Genomic DNA, 19,855 nt, shown 5'->3' with positions numbered 1-19,855 from the left:
AATAAACAGGAAACAAGAAGAGTGGCGAATTGCCATAGTTTCCTCCTGATTTGTCAATTCTGTAATCAACACAGGGATGGTAGCTCAATAACATGGAATCACGAACAGCATCCTTATTAGACATCTTTCGTTGGAGCACGTAAGTCAAGATGAATTCGCTCCGTAAAATCATTTACATCATGCAATTGACATTTCTCTGTGCTACCATCTTTTCGTTATCTAAGGAACGCGTAACTCCACCTTCCTTCTCCAAAACATGATTTTAGACCCACAACATCTAGAGGGCGGTGACGATAGCCCTGCTCTCCTTGAGGGCCACCAGCTTCTCAATAGCAACGTCCAGGTCGACGAGCTCTCCTCTGTGCTGCGTGGCCTGGTCATCACGGTTACGGATGTTGACCTTGCGCTGCTCCTTCTCTTCGGCACCGACAACGAAAATGAAGTTGTACTGCTGCAGCTGACCAGTGCGAATCTTCTTCTGCATCGTGTTGCCGCTAACATCGACGTCAACGTGCATGCCCTTGGCACGGAAAATGTTCTGCAGCTCATGCACGTAGTCGTTGACAGCAGGCATGACCGGGACGATCAGGATCTGGCGAGGGCTGAGCCAGAAAGGCCACTTGCCGGCAAAGTGCTCAGTAAGGATGGCGATGAAACGCTCGAAACTGCCGTAGATGGCACGGTGAATCATGACAGGGCGAGCACAGCCGGGGGTAACCGGCTTCCTTGCGGCCTCCATGACATCCTTCTTCTGCTCGCCCTCCTTGGGGGCTTCAGCCTTGGGAGCCTCGGTCTTGGGGGCCTCGGCCTTAGGGGCGTCCTTAGGCTTCTCGACCTTCTCGGCACTCATGTACTCCAGGTTGAACTGCTGGGGAAGCTGGAAATCAAGCTGGATGGTAGCGCACTGGAAATCACGCTTGAGCGCATCCGAGATGGTGATATCAATCTTGGGGCCGTAGAAAGCACCATCACCGGGGTTAAGCTCCCATTTCTCGCCACCTTGCGCAGTGAACTTATCCAAAGCAGCCGTCAGCTTGGCCTCGGCAATGTCCCAGGTCTCAGTTTCACCAAGGTGACCCTCGGGACGGGTGGAAAGCTTCATCTTAAAAGTGAAACCGAACTTGCCGTAAACGGTCTGAAGGAAGTCAAAGAGACCAGTGATTTCCTGCTCAATCTGGTCCTCGGTACAGAAAATGTGGGTATCATCCTGCTGGAAACGGCGCACACGGGTCAGGCCAGTAAGCGCACCGGAAGCCTCATTACGGTGCAGCACACCGAAATCGGCAATCCTCATGGGCAGTTCCCTGTAGCTGCGCTCCCTGTGACCGAAGAGCAAACAGTGGCCAGGGCAGTTCATGGGCTTCAGCGCCCACGGGTCCTTCTCGACCTCGAAGGTGAACATGTCGTCCTTGTAGTGCTGCCAGTGGCCGGAGCGCTTCCAAAGCTCGGCATTGTACATGTTCGGAGACTGGACCTCCTGGTAGCCACGCTTCCAGTACTCTTCACGGAGGAAGGACTGCAGGGTGTTGTAGATGATCATGCCGTGGGGCAGGAAGAAGGCAGAGCCCGGAGACCACTCGTGGAAGAAGAAAAGCTCCTGCTCCTTGCCAATCTTGCGGTGGTCACGCTTAGCGGCCTCCTCAAGGTACTTCAGGTGCTCCTCCATCATCTTCTTCTCCGGGAAGGAGACACCGTAGATACGCTGAAGAGAGTCGTTCTTGGCATCTCCGAGGAAGTAGGAGGCGGAGTTCTGGCATATATCTTCAGTATATTTTTCTTCATGTTAGCCGCGACATGTCATACCTTCATGATCTTGAAGAACTTAACCCTGCCAGTGTGGGGGACGTGAGGGCCACGGCAGAGATCGATGAGAGGACCGCAGCGATAGACGGTGGTGCTGGTGCCATCGGGAATCTTATCCTTAATGATGTGCTGCTTGTACTTGTTGGTCTTGAACATCTCAAGCAACTCCTCCTTGGTAAGGGTAAGACGCTCGAACTTCTGCTTTTCCTTGATGGCCTTGTCGGCAATCTTCTCGAGGGGCTTGTAGTCAGTCTGCTGGACAACGTCACCACCAGGAAGGGCCATCTCGTAGTAGAAACCATCCTCGACGGGCGGGCCAATGCACAGGTCGCAACCAAATCTCCTCTCGGCGGCCTCTCCGAGAATGTGGGCACTGGAGTGCCAGAAGACCTTCTTGCCCTCGGGGTGCTCGAAGTCAAGGAGCTCGAGGGTGCAGCTCTTCTCCAGCGGACGCTCGAGATCCCAGAGCTCGCCGTCGACGCGGGAAATCACAGTGCGCTCAAACAACGACTTGCTGATGCCACGTGCAATTTCGGCGGGGGAGGTGACCCAGGACTCGCCAACAATGACCTTGCCGTCGGTAAGGGTGATGTTGATGGGCTCACGGGGCTTGGCGGCGATATCAGCATCATACTTGGCCTTCAGTTCCTCGAAGATCTTAATCCTGTGGTCCAGATACTCAGGTGGGGGAGCGAGTTCCAGCGGGCGGCCGTCGGCATCTTCACCGCCCTTCTTCTTATCCTTCTTCGGTTGCTTCTCTTTCTTGGGCTGCTGCTTCTCGCCGACAGCCAGGTTCTTAACGCCCTCTACGGCGTCCTTGACAGCGTCCATGGTGGAGTTTCCGGTGGGTTTGCGTTCAATTGGGGGAGGGGCAGAATCCACGTCTGTCAAATAAAAGTCGAACTTGTCCACTTGAGTCACTAGCGTGACTTAGAGGGCCGAGCCGAAGATCCCCCGGCCGCCGCCGCCTGCAAAAATTCCGTGGACGCGAACCACCGCGCCCGCGCTGGAGCTCCCTCACTTGCGACAACCCACTCCCGTTTCCGATCACTACCAGCTGCACAAAATGTCATTCCGAGGAGGCGCACGCGGTGGCCGCGGCGGTGGAAGTTTTGGTGCCCGCGGCGGCGGCGGGTTTCGCGGCGGCCGTGGTGGAGGTGCGTGGGCCAGCGCTCCGGGGAAAAAGTCGCAGCGGTGCTAACTTTGGGTGTTGCAGCTCGTGGTGGCTTCTCCCAGCCGATGGGCCCGCCTGATCAGGTCTTCGGTGAGTCGACTGCGGCTCAATGGCCGAACGCACGCTGACGACGAGCAGAGATGGGTACCTTCATGCACGCTTGCGAGGGCGAGATCGTGTGCGAATCGATCAACACCAAGATTCCCTACTTCAACGCTCCCATCTACCTCGAGAACAAGGCAAGCAAGCACGCGAGATAGTACATGGCAGACGGAAAAATTAACAGGGTCGCAGAGCCCGATCGGCAAGGTCGATGAGATCCTTGGTCCTCTGAACCAGGTCTACTTCACCATCAAGCCCCAGGAGGGCATCCAGGCCACCTCCTTCAAGCAGGGTGACAAGTTCTACATTGGCGGCGACAAGCTGCTGCCTCTGGAGAGGTGGGAACAGCCCTAAAGAAGTTGGACTGGATCGATGATTGCTAACGGATCTTTGCTCAGGTTCCTTCCCAAGCCCAAGCCCCCGCCGGGTAAGAATTTAGAGTCCCCACTGTGAAGAAAAAAAATCTAATCGTTTTTTTAGGAATGCCCAAGCCCAAGCGCGCTGGTGGTGGCGGTCGTGGCGGTGCACCTCGCGGTGGCCGTGGTGGCTTTGGCAGCTTTGGCGGCCGTGGTGGTCGTGGCGGTGCACCGCGCGGCCGCGGCGGACCCAGCTTCGGAGGCCGCGGAGGCTCGAGGGGCGGCTTCAGCAGTGGAGGTTTCGGTGGTGGCCGCGGCGCTCCTAGAGGAGGCGGCAGGGGCAGGGGCCGTGGTGGCTACTAGTCGATGACGGCCTTTGCTTGTGCTTTACGGCTCATGGGACGGCGTTCGCGGATTGGGAGTGGCTCTTTTCTCTGTACGAATTTTCCAGACTAGACGGTCTGAGGGGTTTTGGGTCTAATGGAGCGAGAAGCTCTAGCAACAATGCAAAAGTTCATCTGAGAGTGCATGATTTCAGCCCTGCGTGACCAAGAAACATGTGTGTGACTTGTTTCGGAAGCTGATCCACGTTATGCTGTTTAGCGTTGGGCGGAGGAGCGACACGCGATGACGTTCGGTCTGGCCCGCCGCTTTCAGGCCCGAGATCCTGCCTGGAAAACAAAGTGTCGCTGCACAGCCTCTCGCATCCACCACCTTCACCCTCCTAACTCGCCCTCCCGCCACGAGCTCCGACTGCTCAGACTCTCCCCCCAACCTCTCATCTCTTTTTCCGCATCACTAGGCGCCATCATGTCGCGAAGGAGCGGTACCGGAAACAGCGCCGACAAGGACGGCAGCTCCCCGTCGGCTGCTGAGAACCCAGGTGCGTTTCCACACGTCGCGCCCTCTACGAGACAGGCGCTCACGGTGTTGCAGGCTTGGAAAAGCAGAAGAGGCTGCTCTCGGCCGATGCTGGCCATTTCTCGCTGATCAAGTACGTCTCCGCTGCGCAATGGCCGAGGCGGTCATGAGCTAACCAGCGCAGGGCCATGCACCTTGCGGATGTGATTACGGAGCTCAACGGTAAGCCCAGAGCCACACGCGGTATGCTCACTTGTGCTGACGAGTTGTGGCAGGATTTTGCGGTGTCATGTCCGTCTTCTCCTCGATGCGTTACTGCCTCGGTGAGCCGAACGATTTCAGCAATCTGTGGGCTGCTCTGGCCTTCATGCCGTTCGGCCTGTTCTTCGACTTCATGGATGGCAAGGTTGCTAGGTGGAGGAAGAAGGCGTCGATGATGGGTCAGGAGCTTGACTCCCTGGCGGACCTGGTACGTGTGAAAGACCCGCTGCTCCCAGCTGTTGCTGATGCCGAGTTCAGATCTCGTTCGGCGTTGCGCCCGCCTGCTGCGCCATGGCTATTGGCCTTCGCACGCCCGTGGACCACGTGCTCCTGACTTTCTACGTCCTTTGCGGTCTCACTCGTCTCGCGCGGTTCAATGTTACGACGCAGCTCGTGCCCAAGGACGCGACTGGCAAGGCAAAGTACTTTGAAGGCACGCCTATCCCCACATCGCTCGGTCTTGACAGCATCATGGCATACTGGGTGTACAACGGCTGGGTTCTGGACGATGTGCCGCTCGGCACGGCGCTGACTGGCACCCCCTTCGAGTTCCATCCCGTTATCGGCATGTTCCTGCTGCACGGATGTCTTATGGTCAGCAAGACGCTGAGGGTGCCGAAGCCGTAAAGGCTCAGAACCCGCCGGGAAAAGTTTGGTTATGAAAGCTAGACAATCAGCAGAGGATGCAGACGAGCACTCGTCGGGTTGTCCGTGTAACGATATAATGAGCATGGCCACGAGGTAGACAATTGAATTCATGACCTGCACACAGTGGCTCCCCGCGGATACGGCAACTGCCCCAATTTTATTTCTCCGATGATGGAGTTCGAGTGCGCCCTGATGCCGAGCGGCTGAGCAGCTCGCGGCTAAAGAGGCTGGGCGCCGGCGCGAGTCATCGGCTACGGGCGGCGCGGCCAGTGAGGGCGGCAGCATTTCATCACTGAGGCAGTCATGTGCCCAGCAAGTGCGCAAACACGGCAATTCCGCGCAGCTCCACTGCCGAGCTTGGACGGCGGCGGGCCCTGCAGAGGGCGCTGCATGCGTGCCGCCTCATCAGTGCGCGGCCGATCCCCGTTCTCTTTCGCGGAGAAGCCTGAAGCTTTCCCCGCCTTTTTGCGATGCTTCCGGGGTCCCGCGCATCCAACTTGGCAGCTGGCTTGCCGCCGGTTGGGACTAATGGCGCAGCGACGGGCTAGCAGCACCATGTCGTAGCCTTGCCCTGCGCGTCCCGCACTCTCTTCTTCAACCTCACCGCGTCCGCAACCGACCATTTCTAGGCCGCCACGCCCTCTGGCCCGAATACGATCTATCCCTAGCGCTCTCTGAGACACGGTATGGGCCCTCGGCCTTCCCTTATGCATGGGCAGCGTAGCCGGAGTTGATAAGGCCCGGTCCGAACGACCGCGCGGCACCGCCGTCGACTACCCGTCAAGCGCCTGTCTTTCCATTGTCATCAACTCAAACAGAAGAGCAGCCCATCAATCGTGCTGACACACGCCAATGCAGGTCCCATTGTGCTGTCTCTATACAGCAATCACCTGTTGGGAGCACAGCACAACCAATCATGTCCGGCAAGCAGCGGAGAGTCTACAAATGTACCACCTGCGCCAGGGTCTTCAAAAGGAGCGAGCACTGCTCGCGCCATGAGCGGATCCACACCCGTGAGCGGCCCTTTGCCTGTCAGTACTGCCACAAAAAGTACGCCCGCAAAGACCTGGTCACCCGCCACGAGAAGACGCTGCATTCCGAAAAGAGGAGGCAGTCCATTGCTACCGCCGTCCCGGACTCTCCTGATTCTCGAAGGTCTTCAGAATCGACAGAGACCATCAATGTGTCAATTCCAAGCAATGCATCCTCCCAGCCCGACCTCAGGCAGTCTTTCGAGCCTGAGATTGAGGCCCCGCCCCATGTCGCTCTAGCAGAGAATTTCGCGCCCATGGCCACCTCAGCAGAACTTTCTCCGCACCAATTAGCAGTTACGGATGACCGTCGGAGTTCCCAGATCCTCGTTCCCACGGACGTCATGTCGCCATCATTCGCCTTTGGCAGCGCGGTGGAGGCTCTCTACCCGAGCCCTCAAAGCTGTCCCGAGCAGGCACCAGGTAGCCTGCAGCCATGGGGCGAGCCAATTGTCGCTTTCCAGGAAGTACCAATGCAAGCTCCTTTCATGCCAATCGATCCGCAGCTTTGCGGGCCGCAACAGTCTCTGGACCTCGATTTGATGAGTCCAAGACATAGCCGAGGTTCCAAGGCTGCCGTGCCAAGCATTGAATCCAGGAACGACTCGATGGATGCCGCACAAGAAACCATGAGCCCGCCAACCAAGCGCCGGAGATTGACAACCCGCGGGAGCCACTCCATTGATACTCATCGAGCTTCGCAGCATGACTGGCACCATGATCTGGATTCGTCATCGATTGACATTTTTCGGGATTTCTGGTCACCTCCGGAGCCGCCTTCTAACATGGCACAGAACCACATGGATTCTTTGATCACCCCGGAGAGCCTGGAATTCTCGATTCCCATTGATCCGTTTCTGACAGGTGGCCAGGATCAGCAGAGTGCATCTTTGTTCGACTCGAGTTTTTCCTTCAAAGGTCCGTCCATGAACTCCAGCGTCTTGAGCAGGAAATCGTTTCCCGAGGAATCCAAAGAGAGCAACTCTGACCAAGCGAAGCTGGCAGTGGGACCCGAAATTTACTGTAGCATCCGCGCGGACCTTCAGGCCCGGACGAGAAAAGAGGATTGGGATGACAGCAAACTTCCGAACGCTAAAGAGTTGCAGAAGTTCATCGAGGGATACATCAACTGCTTCCACCGTCATTTTCCCGTCGTCCACTTTCATTCAATGAATTTGGAGTCAACACCCAGCCCGCTGATTTTGGCAATCTGCTGCATCGGGGCTTTGTATCGCCTGGACAGACGACGCGCCGCCGTACTGTATGAGCTTGCAAGCCCGTTGTTGCACTCTGCTATATCCGCAAGCCGCAAAGTTAACTCTTCATCACCGGGGCCATTGTGGGCGGTCCAAGGAAGCTTGCTCCTTGCCATGTATTCGGTCTTCAGCGGACGGACAGCTCTCGTCCTCTCTAGCATAGAAAGGAGTGGCTTCTTCGTTTCGGAATACCGCATCCGGCGGACATGCTCTGCGGCCGAGTTTAGCAGAGGGAACTCCACGTGGGAAGACTGGATTAGTGAGGAATCTGGCAAGAGAGTCCTCTGCGGTATCCTCATCCTGAGCAATCTCATTTCAGTCGCTTATGGCACAAGCCCCTGGTTTTCGGTTGGCGAAGACTTGCAGGTGGAACTTCCGGCGAAGGATGGTCTTTGGGACGCAAAAACAGCGGCGCAGTGGACGGAAGCAAAGAGCAAAGCACATGAGGGATCTCGACAGACTGTCAAGGAAGCAATGCTGGACACGCTTTCCCAAGATCAATCGGAGGATACGCCAGAGGACAACCAGATGGCATGGGGTTTCGCAGGCCTAGTCATCGCGCACGCCGCAAACATCCACGTCTGGCACCTCTCACAGATCTCCCAGTGTCCTGGCAACAACAACAAGTCCGCCCTCCTCTTGGACGCGGCATCCTCGATCGAAAAATGCCAGCACGCCCTCAACCACGGCCGCGGCGGCAGCGGCAACGGCTGCAGCGAGGACTACCGGCACCCGCACCACGCGTCGCCGCCGTCCGACGACTCGCAAACCACCAGCTCGCTCGTCTCCAACACCAACGCCCTCCTGCGCATCGCCAGCACCCGCCTCTTCGGCGTCGGCGCCGCCGCGCCCGCCTTCAACCGCTTCGCCCTCGCCTCGGACAGCGACCGCGTCGTCTCGGCCGCCGTCGACGCGTACCTGCGCGCACCGATGGACGACGACCGCAGCAACGGTTTCGCAACCAAGGGCGCGCGCCAGGCGTGCGAGGGCTTCATGCTGCCGGCCAAGGTCGGCTCGCCGCTGCTCGTGCGCAAGACGGCCGCGTTCGGCTGGAGCGTCGAGCACGCCGTCGCGTGGTGGGACGCCAGCCTGTTCCTGTCCAAGTGGGTGCACGCGGCGCAGCAGCGGGAACGGGCGAGTGCAGGGCTGGAAGAGGAAGAGAGGACGATCTTGAAGGATGTCGAGGCTTGCTTGGGCGAGTTGGAGGTCGACTTTGATGCTGCGGCTGAGGGGGCCAGTCTGGCTGCTGCGGTGGCGAGGGCTTGCGCGGCGTTTTTGTCGGATACGTGGGTTTGGGGTGGTGAGTTGCGCCCTTTCTTTTTCATGTGGGTTCCTTTTACTGATGAGGGTTTTGCAGTTACTCCGAGGATGGGATCGGTGCTGATGAAGTTGGCGGATGCGTATGAGAAGGATTTTAAGGAGGCTGTTGAATGCTGAGGAGAGGGTGTGCAGGTTGATTTATGCGTTGCAGAGTTATGCGTGAGAGGCCTTGGGTGAACCGTGGAGATGCCTGGAGCCGGTGGTGATGACCCGAGACTGTTTGATAGATATTGTTAGGTGGGTCTAAGAGGCGTGGCCGAAGGAAAAAGAAATATGAAAGACTTGGGCGCCTGGGGTTGGTATTGGTTTCGTGTAGTTTATACACTCATGATAGATAGGTCTATCTCTAGACGTGAGCGGTCAGATCTCCACTACTTTCTTTGTTTAGTTCTTCATGTGAACACCAATTGATCTGCTTATTAGATTCTGAAAGAGTACTTCGATTCTTAAGTTCGTTACCGTGCTGCGTGTAACTATCCGTCGTCTTTGCGGCTGAGACATTCTTCGCTTCATCGGGATCATGTTCGTCGAAATAAAGATTAAACAGATGCAAAAAGCAAGCACAGCAGTAAGAGCACGTCCCACCTTTTATGCGGGGAGGTTCCTGTTTACGGTTAATCGTCATCAAACGTCAACAAACCCCGCGAGCGGGGGAAGTGTTTGGCGTGTTACGCTTTTTGTGCCCCACCATGGAACCAAAACTCGACCCCACAAACATTAATCCCCCATTGCTGACGTTTGGAGACCCTGGCCAGTCACAATTCTATCTTCTTCCCCTTGTAAAATGAACGGCTCTATTTCCCCACCACGCCCTAGTCGCGGAGTAACCATTGCAGCGGATCCCGACGGGATCCACGACGTGGGGCGGGGCATATCAACGCTGAGTATAAAAATGGGCGGGATGTCCGCACTCCCGTTTCAAAGATACCATATTGTCCTGGTGCTCTCCACTACTTCCCGTCCGCCAACATCATCCGTTTGGCTGGCCAATGCGCTTCTCCTTCTACACCTTCTCATTCTGAGTTGATATACCATTCATCACACCACATCCGAAGTGAATCGCATTTTCGGAAACCATGGCGTCCGCAGCTGCAGCGACGATCAAACATCCTAAGTTGGGAACTGTTCGAGGCAAGGCTGCCGATGACGGTAGCGGCGTCGCGCAGTTCCTGGGTATCAAGTACGCGTCGTTGAAAGATCGCTTCGCGCCGCCGGAGCTGCTGAAGGGCGATCCAAAGGCTACGGTGGAGGCTGGAGAGTTTGGGTGAGTCCTTGATTTTCTTTTGATTTAAGTTACGAGTAACTTTGGTATCTCCTTCCATTTCCTGTTTCAGAAAGTTTCTATATGGGAGATTGTCACTCTTCCCTTGCGGATCTCAATGCAATGCTCTGTATAGAAATAACGGCAGCCAAGCTGACTTAATGCTCTCTTCACAACCCAAAACAGCCCACACGTTGTTTGTCTTCCCAATGCAATCGACATGGAGTTCGGCTTCATACAGCAAACACTTCCTAAGCCAGACGCTCCACCGCCGACCTCTGATGTGGATGGTTTGAACCTGAACATCACCGTCCCACCGGCCGGGACGCCGAAGCCCAGCGAGGCAGGGTTTCCAGTGTTGGTCTTCGTCCACGGCGGCGGCTTATTCATCGGTGCGAACTGGTGGCCGCAGTACGATTTCAAGAGGCTGGTGAAGCTGGGAGTGGAGAGGGGCGTGCCGTTTATTGGCGTGAATGTCGGGTGAGTATTGCTCTTCCAATGCCCTCAATCTTTGGGTATCCCAAACCCATTCCTCCGAGATCAAGATTGAAAATGCGAATGGTCTGCATTAAAACATGTTTCGCAGGCGCTTAGTAAGGGGAAGTTAAGACTAACACGGGAATACAGATATCGACTCGGGATCCCTGGCTTCCTGACTTCCAAGGAGATGCAACAGGCCGGCTACAAATCGAACAACGGTCTACGCGACCAAGCCACGGCCTTCCGATGGGTGCAAGAAAACATCGCCGGCTTCGGCGGCGATCCAGCCAACGTGACCGCCATGGGCGAAAGCGCAGGTGGAGGTAAAGCCTTCTTCCCTCATCTCTCCTCCAACTAGCACAACATTCCCCCCTTTCATGTCCAATGAAACACAGCCAATCCCAGCCCTCAAATCCCACCATAACTAACATTCAGTAAAGCATCCTGCCTCCTCCACCTCCAATCCCCCACGCCTCTCTTCACCCGCCTCATCACCATGTCCGGCACCCCCCTCCTCATGAACCCGCTCCCGCCCGCCGTCGCCGAAAACACCTACGCCGCCCTCACCGCGGCCTTCGGTCTCTCCAACCACCCGCCCTCCACCCGCCCCGCCGCCCTCGCCGCCCTCCCCATCCCCGACCTCCTCGCCAAAGCACCACCAGGCCTGCCGCTCATCTTCGTCCACGACGGCGACGACGACAGCGTCCGCCACCGGCCCACGCACGCGGATCTAGCCGCGTCGCTCGGCCCGGAAGCAACCGGTGGGCAGAAGACGAGGCCGTGGTGCAAGCAGATCCTCGCCGGCTACGCGCCGGCCGACGCGTCGATCCTGACGGCCATGATCCCGACGCTGCAGCGCGAGGACGAGGGGCTGGCCGAGGCGTTTATGGGGTCGTTTCGGCGCGGGCTTGTCCAGCAAGGTGGTGACGAAGCGGTGGCGGAGAAGCTGTTCGCGGCGTATGGCATCCAGGCCGGGAGTGATGCGAAGAAGGCGCTGCGCGCGATCGTGGCGCTGGCGTCGGATTTGCTGTTTCGCGCGGGGGCGCGGGCGTATGTGGAGAAGTGGCCTGCAGCGGAGGAGGTGGCGACGGGAGGAGGAGAAGAAGGGAAGGCGTGGCTTTACCGCCTCGCCTTCCCCAATCCCTGGCCCGGCCCGTGGCACGGCGAGGCGTCGCACATTATGGACGTGGCGCTAGTGTTCTTGAACTTCGAGGAGGCGCTGCCGGGAGAGGGCTATAAAGAGGCGGCGAGGCAGTGGGCGGAGCGCGTGCTGCGGTTCGTGGCGGGCGAGGGGCCTGGGTGGGATGGCGGCGCGCAGGTCGGCGTGTTTGGCGAGGGAGGGGTGGATGCTGTTACGCGGGAGGAGGAGGTGCGGACGGATCGGTTGGCGCGGGTGCTGCGGGAGGAGGGCGTTGGGATCGATGTGGTGGTGGGGGCTTGGGACGGGTTTAGGCGCGGGGTGTGAGTGGGGTGGAGTGAGACATAGGTTGGTGGGTGCAAGGTTCGATGTGGATGGGCGAGAGGGTGTTGGAAATGGTGTTTTAGTTTGCGGGGGCCCGAAGTCAAATTGGAGATCTGCGGGAAAGAAATGTCAACCAGACGTTACGGTCTTTTCCGATGTTGAGAAGAGAACTATGCTTTGCCAGAGTACAAAGGCCAGTATCAGTTGATTAAAAGATATTAAAAACTAACGCGATGGAGACCCAAACTCAATGCTCAGGACCATCAATTTGGCTGCGATACCCGCAAGGGAAGTCCAGCACAGAAACGATGAAAAATATACGATGGCCAACAGGGTATTCACATCTTCAACGACCGGATCCTCAGCTAATTTCCAGCGTCTCCGCTTCTTTCAAATGTTCGGTGCTACTCCGCGACCTGGTCCAGCCAAAGGGCTGTCCTTGAACCCCCTCGGCGAACCGACCCCCCGCTCGTCCGCTGTCAAAAGAGGCCCGGTTCGCCCCGGTCCAGTCCAAGTGGATCCCGAGACCGAGCTCGTCGACGTTGGTCATGGTCTGGCGAAGCAGCGGTGGTTGCTTCTCCTCGTCGAGAACCAGTGAAAAAGTGCCAAAGGGCCTACTGAGTGTTTCGAAAAGCTCATTGCATGCTTGGTGCTGTTTGCTCGTGCCTTCGGGCGGAAAAAGATATTCGGCTGACATTGGAGCGGGTGGCATGGGCTGAAGGACAGCAGAGTTGTCTACTGCCACATCCTCTGAAATCTTAATCTCAAGCTGCTTCGTACCGTCAAGCATCGACGAGTAAGGTAGCAGTGTCTTCATGAGATTTCCAGCGCCCGGATCGAGTTTGGCACAGAAGCTCAAAGTGGCTAAGGCTTTCCCGGAGAGTTCAAAGTCATCGTCCGGTTCTTGCGTCGGGACTTCGTGTAGGCGCTTGTGGAAGCTGGTGTACAGCAGGGTGCAGCAAGCCATGTACGACTGGAAAATGCAAAGCCAGCAATGCCGGGTGACACCTCCCTCCTCCATGATTAGAGCCAGAAGCCGAGCGGAAAGCCTTGCAGCAGTGATTCCTTCATTCACAGCTTCGGTTGCTTCTCCGATCATTTCCAAAGCACGATGTGGATCCTCCTTGCGCAATTCGAGGTAGCAGGATATGACGCGTCGGTGTAAAAGCATGATAGCCCCAAGATGGAGGAGATGCAGGAAAGAGGTAGTCATGCGTAGGTACGGGTCGTTGATATTGGTAAGGTTTTGTGACAGATTCCATTCGGGCGGAAGAGTACGGTACCAGGATTGGAGGTCTGCCCTTAGGCGATCGATGGTTTTGCGATGTAAATAAGGTTGTTCTGCAGTGGCAAGAATTTTTGCCTTTAGTATCGAAATCTTGGTGAACTCTGTGCGGAAGAATTCGGTGGTGTCCTGAGCGTCGGATGTTCCGATATACAGGACGGGGTCCACGGTAGTAACATCGTCGGGGAGATAACCAAGAGTGGCCTGCAGCCAGCCTTTGCAAAGGACCAAAGAACGCCAAACTTTCTTTGCATCATCCCAGCTATCTTGGTCGATGGTGGGAGGGCGTTGCTGGCCATACAAGCCCAGGTTGCGAGCTATTCCAAGCCCCATATCTATGCTGAAGTCAGCTGGTATTTGAGTGAAAGCTCACTGGAAGAGTGGTACCGATATAGGTTAGAGCTACGGTGGCTTTGACGACTATGTTACACAGCACCAAGAGGGCGCAAACTTTGATTGCCCTGAGAGGATTTTGCAAAACCAGGTCGTCAAGGAAGTGCTTCGCAACGCTGTACATAAGGTCGCTGACATCGGGCGGGATGCGTTTGCGGTCAAAATGCGAGGCAATGGCGACGATGCTGCACATCTCGCAAAGAACGGGGCTGGGAACGTCGAGGAGGGAGGGTTGGTTAACGAGAGCCAGGATCTGGAAGACTTCGACATCGGTGTAAATGTGGAACAGCATGGTAGTGCGCTGTGTATAGATGGAGAATGCATGCTGGATATCAGCGAGATGATCGCGGATGTAGCGCAGCACGGCAGGGACATCAATCCAGGCGTAGTTTTGCTGGGGGCGTGATGGGGTTGAAGGCTGGGAGGGTTGCAAGTCGGACAGAAAAGCAGGCAGATCAACAGCAAAACGCAGACGTTGGAGGAGATGTGCGGCGTCGCTATCGGAGCCGGCCTGGAGCATGCGGAGGGCCTGCATGGCCGAGTTGAGATCGCGCTCAAGAGCGGCATTGCGGTTTTTCAGGGCGGCGGTTCTGGTCTCGCCCTGCTGCGTGTCGTAGACGCATTCTTTGCCGGTGGCCTTGCAGACGCTGCACGTCGGACGAGTGCCATCGCACTGTGTAGCAAACCATTAGAAGATTCGCATAGTGACACAGCCGGCGTACTCTTTGTTTGCGCTTCCGACAAGCGGCACAGGCGGCCAATATCAGCGAGCGGCGCGCGTTCCGTTGGGGCAGATTCCTGCGAGGAGGGGGCGGTTCTCGTGATGGATCCGCGCGGGGGTCCAATGGTGGTGGTTGCGCGGGCAATAGACGGCGATCGGAGGCCATGGGTGGTGTTTGAGGGTTCACGCGGCCAACAGCTAGCGAAAAGGGCTGGCCAGTGGCAAGCCAAGGATTGCCCGCGGATGACGTCATCAAGAATACCATCGTCGCTGTACCCTCGCTACATAGGTATATCAATGAGTCCGCTGAGTTATGCTAGCCGTCGTAAAGAATCTCGTATATGCACGAGAAACACTGCTGCATGTCTATATAGGCTAGCTCATGCTTAAATTGGAAAGAGATTAACTAAACGAGGGGAGACCAGTTGGCAGGGCCGAATGAATCAGCACTAGCTAGCACGACAGGGTCCTACTACAGAGGAACTTTGTGTCACCGATCGACAATATAGTTGCCATTAGATTCAGAAGTTAGCAGGGGTTTGCATTAAGAAAAACTGATCACAACCTCTGCAAGAAGCGACACTTACTTCTCGACAAATAGAAGAAAGAGGCATATCATAAAGCTGCTAGTAGTACACGCAACTTCTCAAAAACATAGAGTTTGTGTAACAGTGTCGATCCATGGGGTCATAGCCATTCTACCCCATAAATCATGGAGTTGACCACATACTCACCATTCCACAAACAACTCGGAGAAATCTGTGTCGTCAAATCCTGGCTCCAGTATCTCTCCAAATGTCTCGCGGATGTGGTCGACGACCCGCTTCGGTAGCATGCCATACTCAGCCAGCTCGCCCGTGGTCCACCTGTTATCCCTCCACACCTTCCAAATCGCCCTCGCCAAGCCTTTCTGAATGCTGTACGGCGTGAATGGCTGGAAATCATCAACCTCATCGACACCGGGCTTCCTGCAATCCAGAGAATCGTAGCCCTGTTCAGGGTACCACCGGCCATCTACGAACCGACCATCGTACCTGCGTCCGAAGCCATGGACACGCGGGAAGTAAAGCCACACAGAGAACTCAGCAAACAGCTCCCATAGCTGCTCCAAGTGAAGAATCTCAAGTGATGGAAGGTGGTCTTTCATGAGCTTGAAGACGGGCGTCCAGTTCTCGCCCACCAAGTAGACTCGGGTGAGGCCGACGCACCGCAGCATTGCACGGCGCTCCCAGAAGAACTTGTTCAAATCCGTGACCGAGGTGATGATGTTGAACAGGTGGATTCTGCACAGTGTCGGAGGTAGTATTCGTAGGATGCCCCGGATAAAGGTTGCTGGGAAGAGAGTATCTATAGCTGCGGCAAGACTGAAGCTCTCGAGGACCGGCGACATCGAGACAAAGCGTGTCAGTGCTCGTAGTCCAGATTCCGTTGTGGTTCCATCCGGCGCCACGCTGTAGCTACGACGACCATCTTCTTGGGTGAATGTGCCGTCACTGAGAGTCAAGTGTAGCTTCTTCAGATGGCCCATAGAAGTAGTTAAGGCACTGAAAACTGAGGCTGGAATATCGAAAGCCCAGGTTCCAGCTTCTTCGTTGTTAAAGCGCCAAGAATCCGGGCCTTTCCGCTGGATAATGAGCGTTTCTAGGTCCTGGGGGTTTAAGGCAAGGTTCGCCAACAGGGTTGAAAGGGCAGCTGTTCTTGCCTTACAGCCAAAAGTTGTGTCGTGTGGTGACGTATACTGTCCTCTCACAATGGAATAGTCATTTGTGTCATGTTTCTTATCAACAGCCCAGTCCCCAATGACAATTTTCTTGAGATTAGGGAGCTTTCTGAATCCTTCAGGAAAATGCTTCTTGTACTTGCTGCTTGCCTTCATCCACTCCTGTTCGATGTAAGCCTGTTGATACTTGTGGTAGATGGCTTCGCGCCAATTCGCGCGGAATGGACGGGGGTCGCTAAGATCCCAATCCTCGGATGGATTGCTTCCTATATCCTCAAGGAACAACTTTCCGTAGCGTTTATGGATCTTAAGGTCGTATTCGATCTCGTGAAGGACTTTTGAGTTGAATTCGGTGACGTTGATTCGGAGATGAGTGATCTGGTGAGCGATAAGCTCGCTCTGAGTTAAGCCGCTGAATTTCTCGACATCGCTTGGTGAAGACAGGTACAATATGAGCCTATCAGGGCGGCGATTATGAAACATCGGCAGTTCAGCCCGAAACCATTCGATGAGGTTGTTGGACAGCGCTTTGCAGGTGAGGCGAAGGCTTAGGACGTCGCGAAACGAAGAGGCCATGCGGGCTATAGTGAGGACGACATCATCATTCAGTGTATCAAGCCCGGTAGGTCGGTGGTCGGAAGCGCGGGTGGTGAGCGGGTTGTTCATGGTGGAAGCGCGCGCTTGCGCAAGACGCAAGAGCCGGTTCTACAGTCACGTCGCGTCAGCATACCGAGAAGCAGATGTGCTGTTAGGAATTCCTACCGGTGCGGCTTCTCGAAGTTCTGATGGGCGTCCGATTGTCTGTGGCCAATATCAAGTGCGAAGAGGATCTGCGTTCCTCGGAACGAAGAAGAGTGGTAAAGAATAGAGTGGAAGGGTGTCCCGCGAAATTCTACGGCAATAAGTACTCGGCATCCGGAGGTGGAAGTTCAAGGCAGCCGTGTTGGAGCTAGCCGTTTTGGGAAGTGCTTGTGAATTGGTGATTGCAGTCACGCTTCTCACCAACATGCAACATTGTTCTGATGCCATGGAGATAACTAGCTTGGGCATATAGTGTAGGGTAACACTGACGATCAACTGGACCCTGTTAGTGCTTCGAAACCCTAGAGGTGGTTTGTATGGTATTGCAATGCCCTTTGCTCGGTAGATATATTGTAGTGTAGTCACTCGAGACTCGAGTTTGAGTGCGGCTAAAGAGTACCGACAAGTAGTCCGCCGGGAATGCTTTGCTATAAAGCCAACGGTTTGCCGATTGCTTGTTCTTTGTTCCTGGTTCACGCCTTTGTTACTACCATGGCATTGCTCTTTCCAGTTTAGGTTTAGCTTATCTTGTTTCGCAGGGGCATATCACCACTACTCACCGTATTCACTAATCTACATCCTTTCGCATTGATTAAGTATCGGCATCTGACATAAAACAGTTAACAAATGACATTCTTCCTTATCGATCACGATTTTCCCAATGAGACAGTAAATTGCATAGCTTATACTTTTCACGTACATTAGTGTATTTTTATTTGAGCCTTGTATCACAAAAGAAGAATCAAAGACAAACAACCCACAAACGAACCGTCAATTGCGGTATTTCAGATCAAAACAAATTCTCAGATCTACCAGTAACTAGCATTTTCCTTTGGCGCCCTCTCGAGCTCCACCACTGCGCCACAAGCCCATCCACATGCTTCAAAACCTTCTGAGGGAGTGGGTGATCCAAGTCAGTACTGCCGTAAAGAACGGTCTCAAGCCAGCCAAGAGTGAGTGCGACGCCTACTCCTCGGCCGGACCTTCGTGTTCTTCTGGAAGTCGTCCATCCTCTTACCAATCTTGCAGACATGATCCAGAGCCATTACGGGCCGCGGGCCACCAGCGCCGTTACATCCATGTCCCCAATTTCCTCGTAATCGACGAAGGGTAAAGTGCCGCAGTGTGGGCCATGAGGTCTAGGCCTGAAACGTGACCATAACCATCTTGCACGACCATGGCATCATCGCGGAAGTCACGCCTCCGCTGGCGGTCAAAGCAGGCGCTGACTGCGCAGACCTTCCTCTTGAAGTGGGAGATGCGCCGACCTGAGAACCTTTTCACGCCGCGGGGCAGTGGCCCGCGGATCACCTTGTCGTCCAGGTCGGGACGTAACTCCCAGAGCTCCTCGAGGTAGGCGTGCTTCAAGCGTGGCTTGTACATGTCCAGCGTGCGGAAGAATGGTTCCCAGCTTTCGTCGACAAGGATGCAGCAGTATAGACCAAGCTCGGTAACGTTGCGATGATGGAGAGCCAGAACTTGGTGAAGAACCTTGGCGGTGAGCATGGAGTTGTAGAGGTGGAATTCCTTTAGGGAGTCGGGTAAGGCATGGCGCACGGCTTTGATAACGTCCGACGAAAAGAAGTTTTCTCGAGACGCAGCAAGGTGGAATGACTCGAGAGAAGACGCAGCCTGGAGGAACCGAACCAGCCACTGGAGACGCTCATCTTCAGTCGAGTCAGCCGCCCTAAAGCGAGAATGGATGATCTTGTCCTTTGCAAACGACATTGTCAAGTGCAACCTCGTGAGGTTCTGGAAGCTGGTTGCCAACTTTGCGAAGATCGGCTCGGGAAGATCGAAGCTCCAAAGCCCAGCCTCGTCACGGTGAGACATAGATGAGCCGCTCTGGATGACCAACTTTTTGATGCGCTGGCTGCTAAGAGCCAGAGCTTCGAGCACGCTTTTGACTACTTCCGTCCTCAGTATGTAACCGGAGCCTGGCCGTTTTTGGATGTTCAAGCGTGGCTCGGTCGTCTCGCGCCACGCACAGTGGTCCGTTTGATGCTTGTGAAGAGGCATCCTCCCTTTGCCGATGTAGACTTCTTCGAGATTTTGTAGGCTGGAGAAAGCTTGACTCAGGAGCTTAACGCCATCGCCCGCCAGGAGGAGGACCTCGTACGCGTCAATCTCGGTCTGCAGAGGCGAATGCAAGATGAGAGGCCGCCTTGGTTCCTTTGCGAAGTGGCCGACGTTGATGTGCAGGGATTTGATTGCCTCGTCGATTGTCCCACTGTTACTGACGTCGTGGAGGGCCCGGATATCCTGGGCGGTCATGAAGAGCTCGACAAGGTCGGCCTTTTTCGCGTGGCCTCTCTGGAATATTTTCATGAACCAGCGCATCAAGGACTTGTCAAGGCCCTTGGAAGTAGCGCGCAAGTTGAATTTGTCTCGGTGGATCAAGCTGTAATCTGGTGGGGGCAACAACTCGATGAACCTGTCAAGTAGCTCAACACGCTCATCGTCCAAGTCCAAGTCCTCGCATATTGAACTCATCGCTAGTGTAGTTTCTTCTGGATGAAAATGTAAGGTGTTGCTGTTCTGAAGCTGGTTGAGGACTGGATTTTGAGGATGTTGAGTGTGTTGTAGAAAGAATGGTTCCGGCTGCCGCTAGTTATGGTCCCTTAAGTACTCACCGCACACGTAATCAGAAATGAAATGCTGTGCTTCACTGCACTCACCATGTGCATTTTCTGTGGGCAGATAGAGAGTAGACGAAGAAATGTTTCAAAGCGTAATCGATGCGCTATTCACACATAGTATATAAAGTCAGGCTGTCACCCTACGCCGAAGCCACCGTCAAAGGCTCCATCAAGTACGACTATCTGAAGAAGACTATCCCAGGCGCTGTTCTCCCGTGGTGTCTGGAATGCTTCGACTGGGGAAGGTGGGGGGAATTTGTCGACAACAGTGGCCAGCCAAT

The 19,855-nt window shown here is 55.3% G+C and overlaps 8 protein-coding genes across 8 annotated transcripts; 4 read left to right on the top strand and 4 right to left on the bottom strand.

The window, feature by feature from the left end:
- Positions 1-277: 277 nt before the first annotated feature.
- Positions 278-2,634, bottom strand: LTHEOB_5004 (Threonyl-tRNA synthetase; the record flags this gene model as incomplete). The annotated part of the gene is made up of 2 exons (XM_035514102.1): positions 278-1,750; positions 1,804-2,634. The coding sequence occupies 2 exons, from the start codon at positions 2,632-2,634 to the stop codon at positions 278-280; spliced, it is 2,304 nt and encodes a 767-aa protein (XP_035374446.1).
- A 235-nt stretch (positions 2,635-2,869) lies between these two features.
- On the top strand, positions 2,870-3,798 carry LTHEOB_5003 (H/ACA ribonucleoprotein complex subunit 1; the record flags this gene model as incomplete). The annotated part of the gene is made up of 5 exons (XM_035514101.1): positions 2,870-2,960; positions 3,020-3,067; positions 3,264-3,417; positions 3,478-3,506; positions 3,560-3,798. The coding sequence occupies 5 exons, from the start codon at positions 2,870-2,872 to the stop codon at positions 3,796-3,798; spliced, it is 561 nt and encodes a 186-aa protein (XP_035374445.1).
- Positions 3,799-4,245: 447 nt separating this feature from the next.
- On the top strand, positions 4,246-5,184 carry LTHEOB_5002 (CDP-diacylglycerol-serine o-phosphatidyltransferase; the record flags this gene model as incomplete). The annotated part of the gene is made up of 5 exons (XM_035514100.1): positions 4,246-4,318; positions 4,372-4,429; positions 4,481-4,518; positions 4,572-4,765; positions 4,816-5,184. The coding sequence occupies 5 exons, from the start codon at positions 4,246-4,248 to the stop codon at positions 5,182-5,184; spliced, it is 732 nt and encodes a 243-aa protein (XP_035374444.1).
- A 937-nt stretch (positions 5,185-6,121) lies between these two features.
- On the top strand, positions 6,122-8,929 carry LTHEOB_5001 (Zinc finger C2H2-type protein; the record flags this gene model as incomplete). Its single annotated transcript, XM_035514099.1, has 4 exons — positions 6,122-7,497; positions 7,651-7,858; positions 7,910-8,792; positions 8,850-8,929. 4 exons carry the CDS (start codon positions 6,122-6,124, stop codon positions 8,927-8,929), a joined length of 2,547 nt encoding a protein of 848 aa, XP_035374443.1.
- A 959-nt stretch (positions 8,930-9,888) lies between these two features.
- Positions 9,889-12,018, top strand: LTHEOB_5000 (Carboxylesterase; the record flags this gene model as incomplete). Its single annotated transcript, XM_035514098.1, has 4 exons — positions 9,889-10,076; positions 10,260-10,553; positions 10,701-10,876; positions 10,994-12,018. The coding sequence occupies 4 exons, from the start codon at positions 9,889-9,891 to the stop codon at positions 12,016-12,018; spliced, it is 1,683 nt and encodes a 560-aa protein (XP_035374442.1).
- A 358-nt stretch (positions 12,019-12,376) lies between these two features.
- On the bottom strand, positions 12,377-14,580 carry LTHEOB_4999 (Hmg box protein; the record flags this gene model as incomplete). Its single annotated transcript, XM_035514094.1, has 3 exons — positions 12,377-13,635; positions 13,688-14,366; positions 14,416-14,580. 3 exons carry the CDS (start codon positions 14,578-14,580, stop codon positions 12,377-12,379), a joined length of 2,103 nt encoding a protein of 700 aa, XP_035374441.1.
- Positions 14,581-15,144: 564 nt separating this feature from the next.
- LTHEOB_4998 (uncharacterized protein) lies at positions 15,145-16,800 on the bottom strand (the record flags this gene model as incomplete). The annotated part of the gene is made up of 1 exon (XM_035514093.1): positions 15,145-16,800. One exon carries the CDS (start codon positions 16,798-16,800, stop codon positions 15,145-15,147), a length of 1,656 nt encoding a protein of 551 aa, XP_035374440.1.
- A 1,206-nt stretch (positions 16,801-18,006) lies between these two features.
- LTHEOB_4997 (uncharacterized protein) lies at positions 18,007-19,428 on the bottom strand (the record flags this gene model as incomplete). The annotated part of the gene is made up of 1 exon (XM_035514092.1): positions 18,007-19,428. The coding sequence occupies one exon, from the start codon at positions 19,426-19,428 to the stop codon at positions 18,007-18,009; it is 1,422 nt and encodes a 473-aa protein (XP_035374439.1).
- Between the last annotated feature and the right edge of the window lie 427 nt (positions 19,429-19,855).

The sequence above is a fragment of the Lasiodiplodia theobromae genome, assembly GCF_012971845.1.
Source record: "Lasiodiplodia theobromae strain AM2As chromosome Unknown scaffold_13, whole genome shotgun sequence".
Lineage (NCBI taxonomy): Eukaryota > Fungi > Ascomycota > Dothideomycetes > Botryosphaeriales > Botryosphaeriaceae > Lasiodiplodia > Lasiodiplodia theobromae.
The sequence above is the reverse complement of the archived record's forward strand: the minus strand, read 5'-3'. Positions and strand labels throughout refer to the sequence as shown.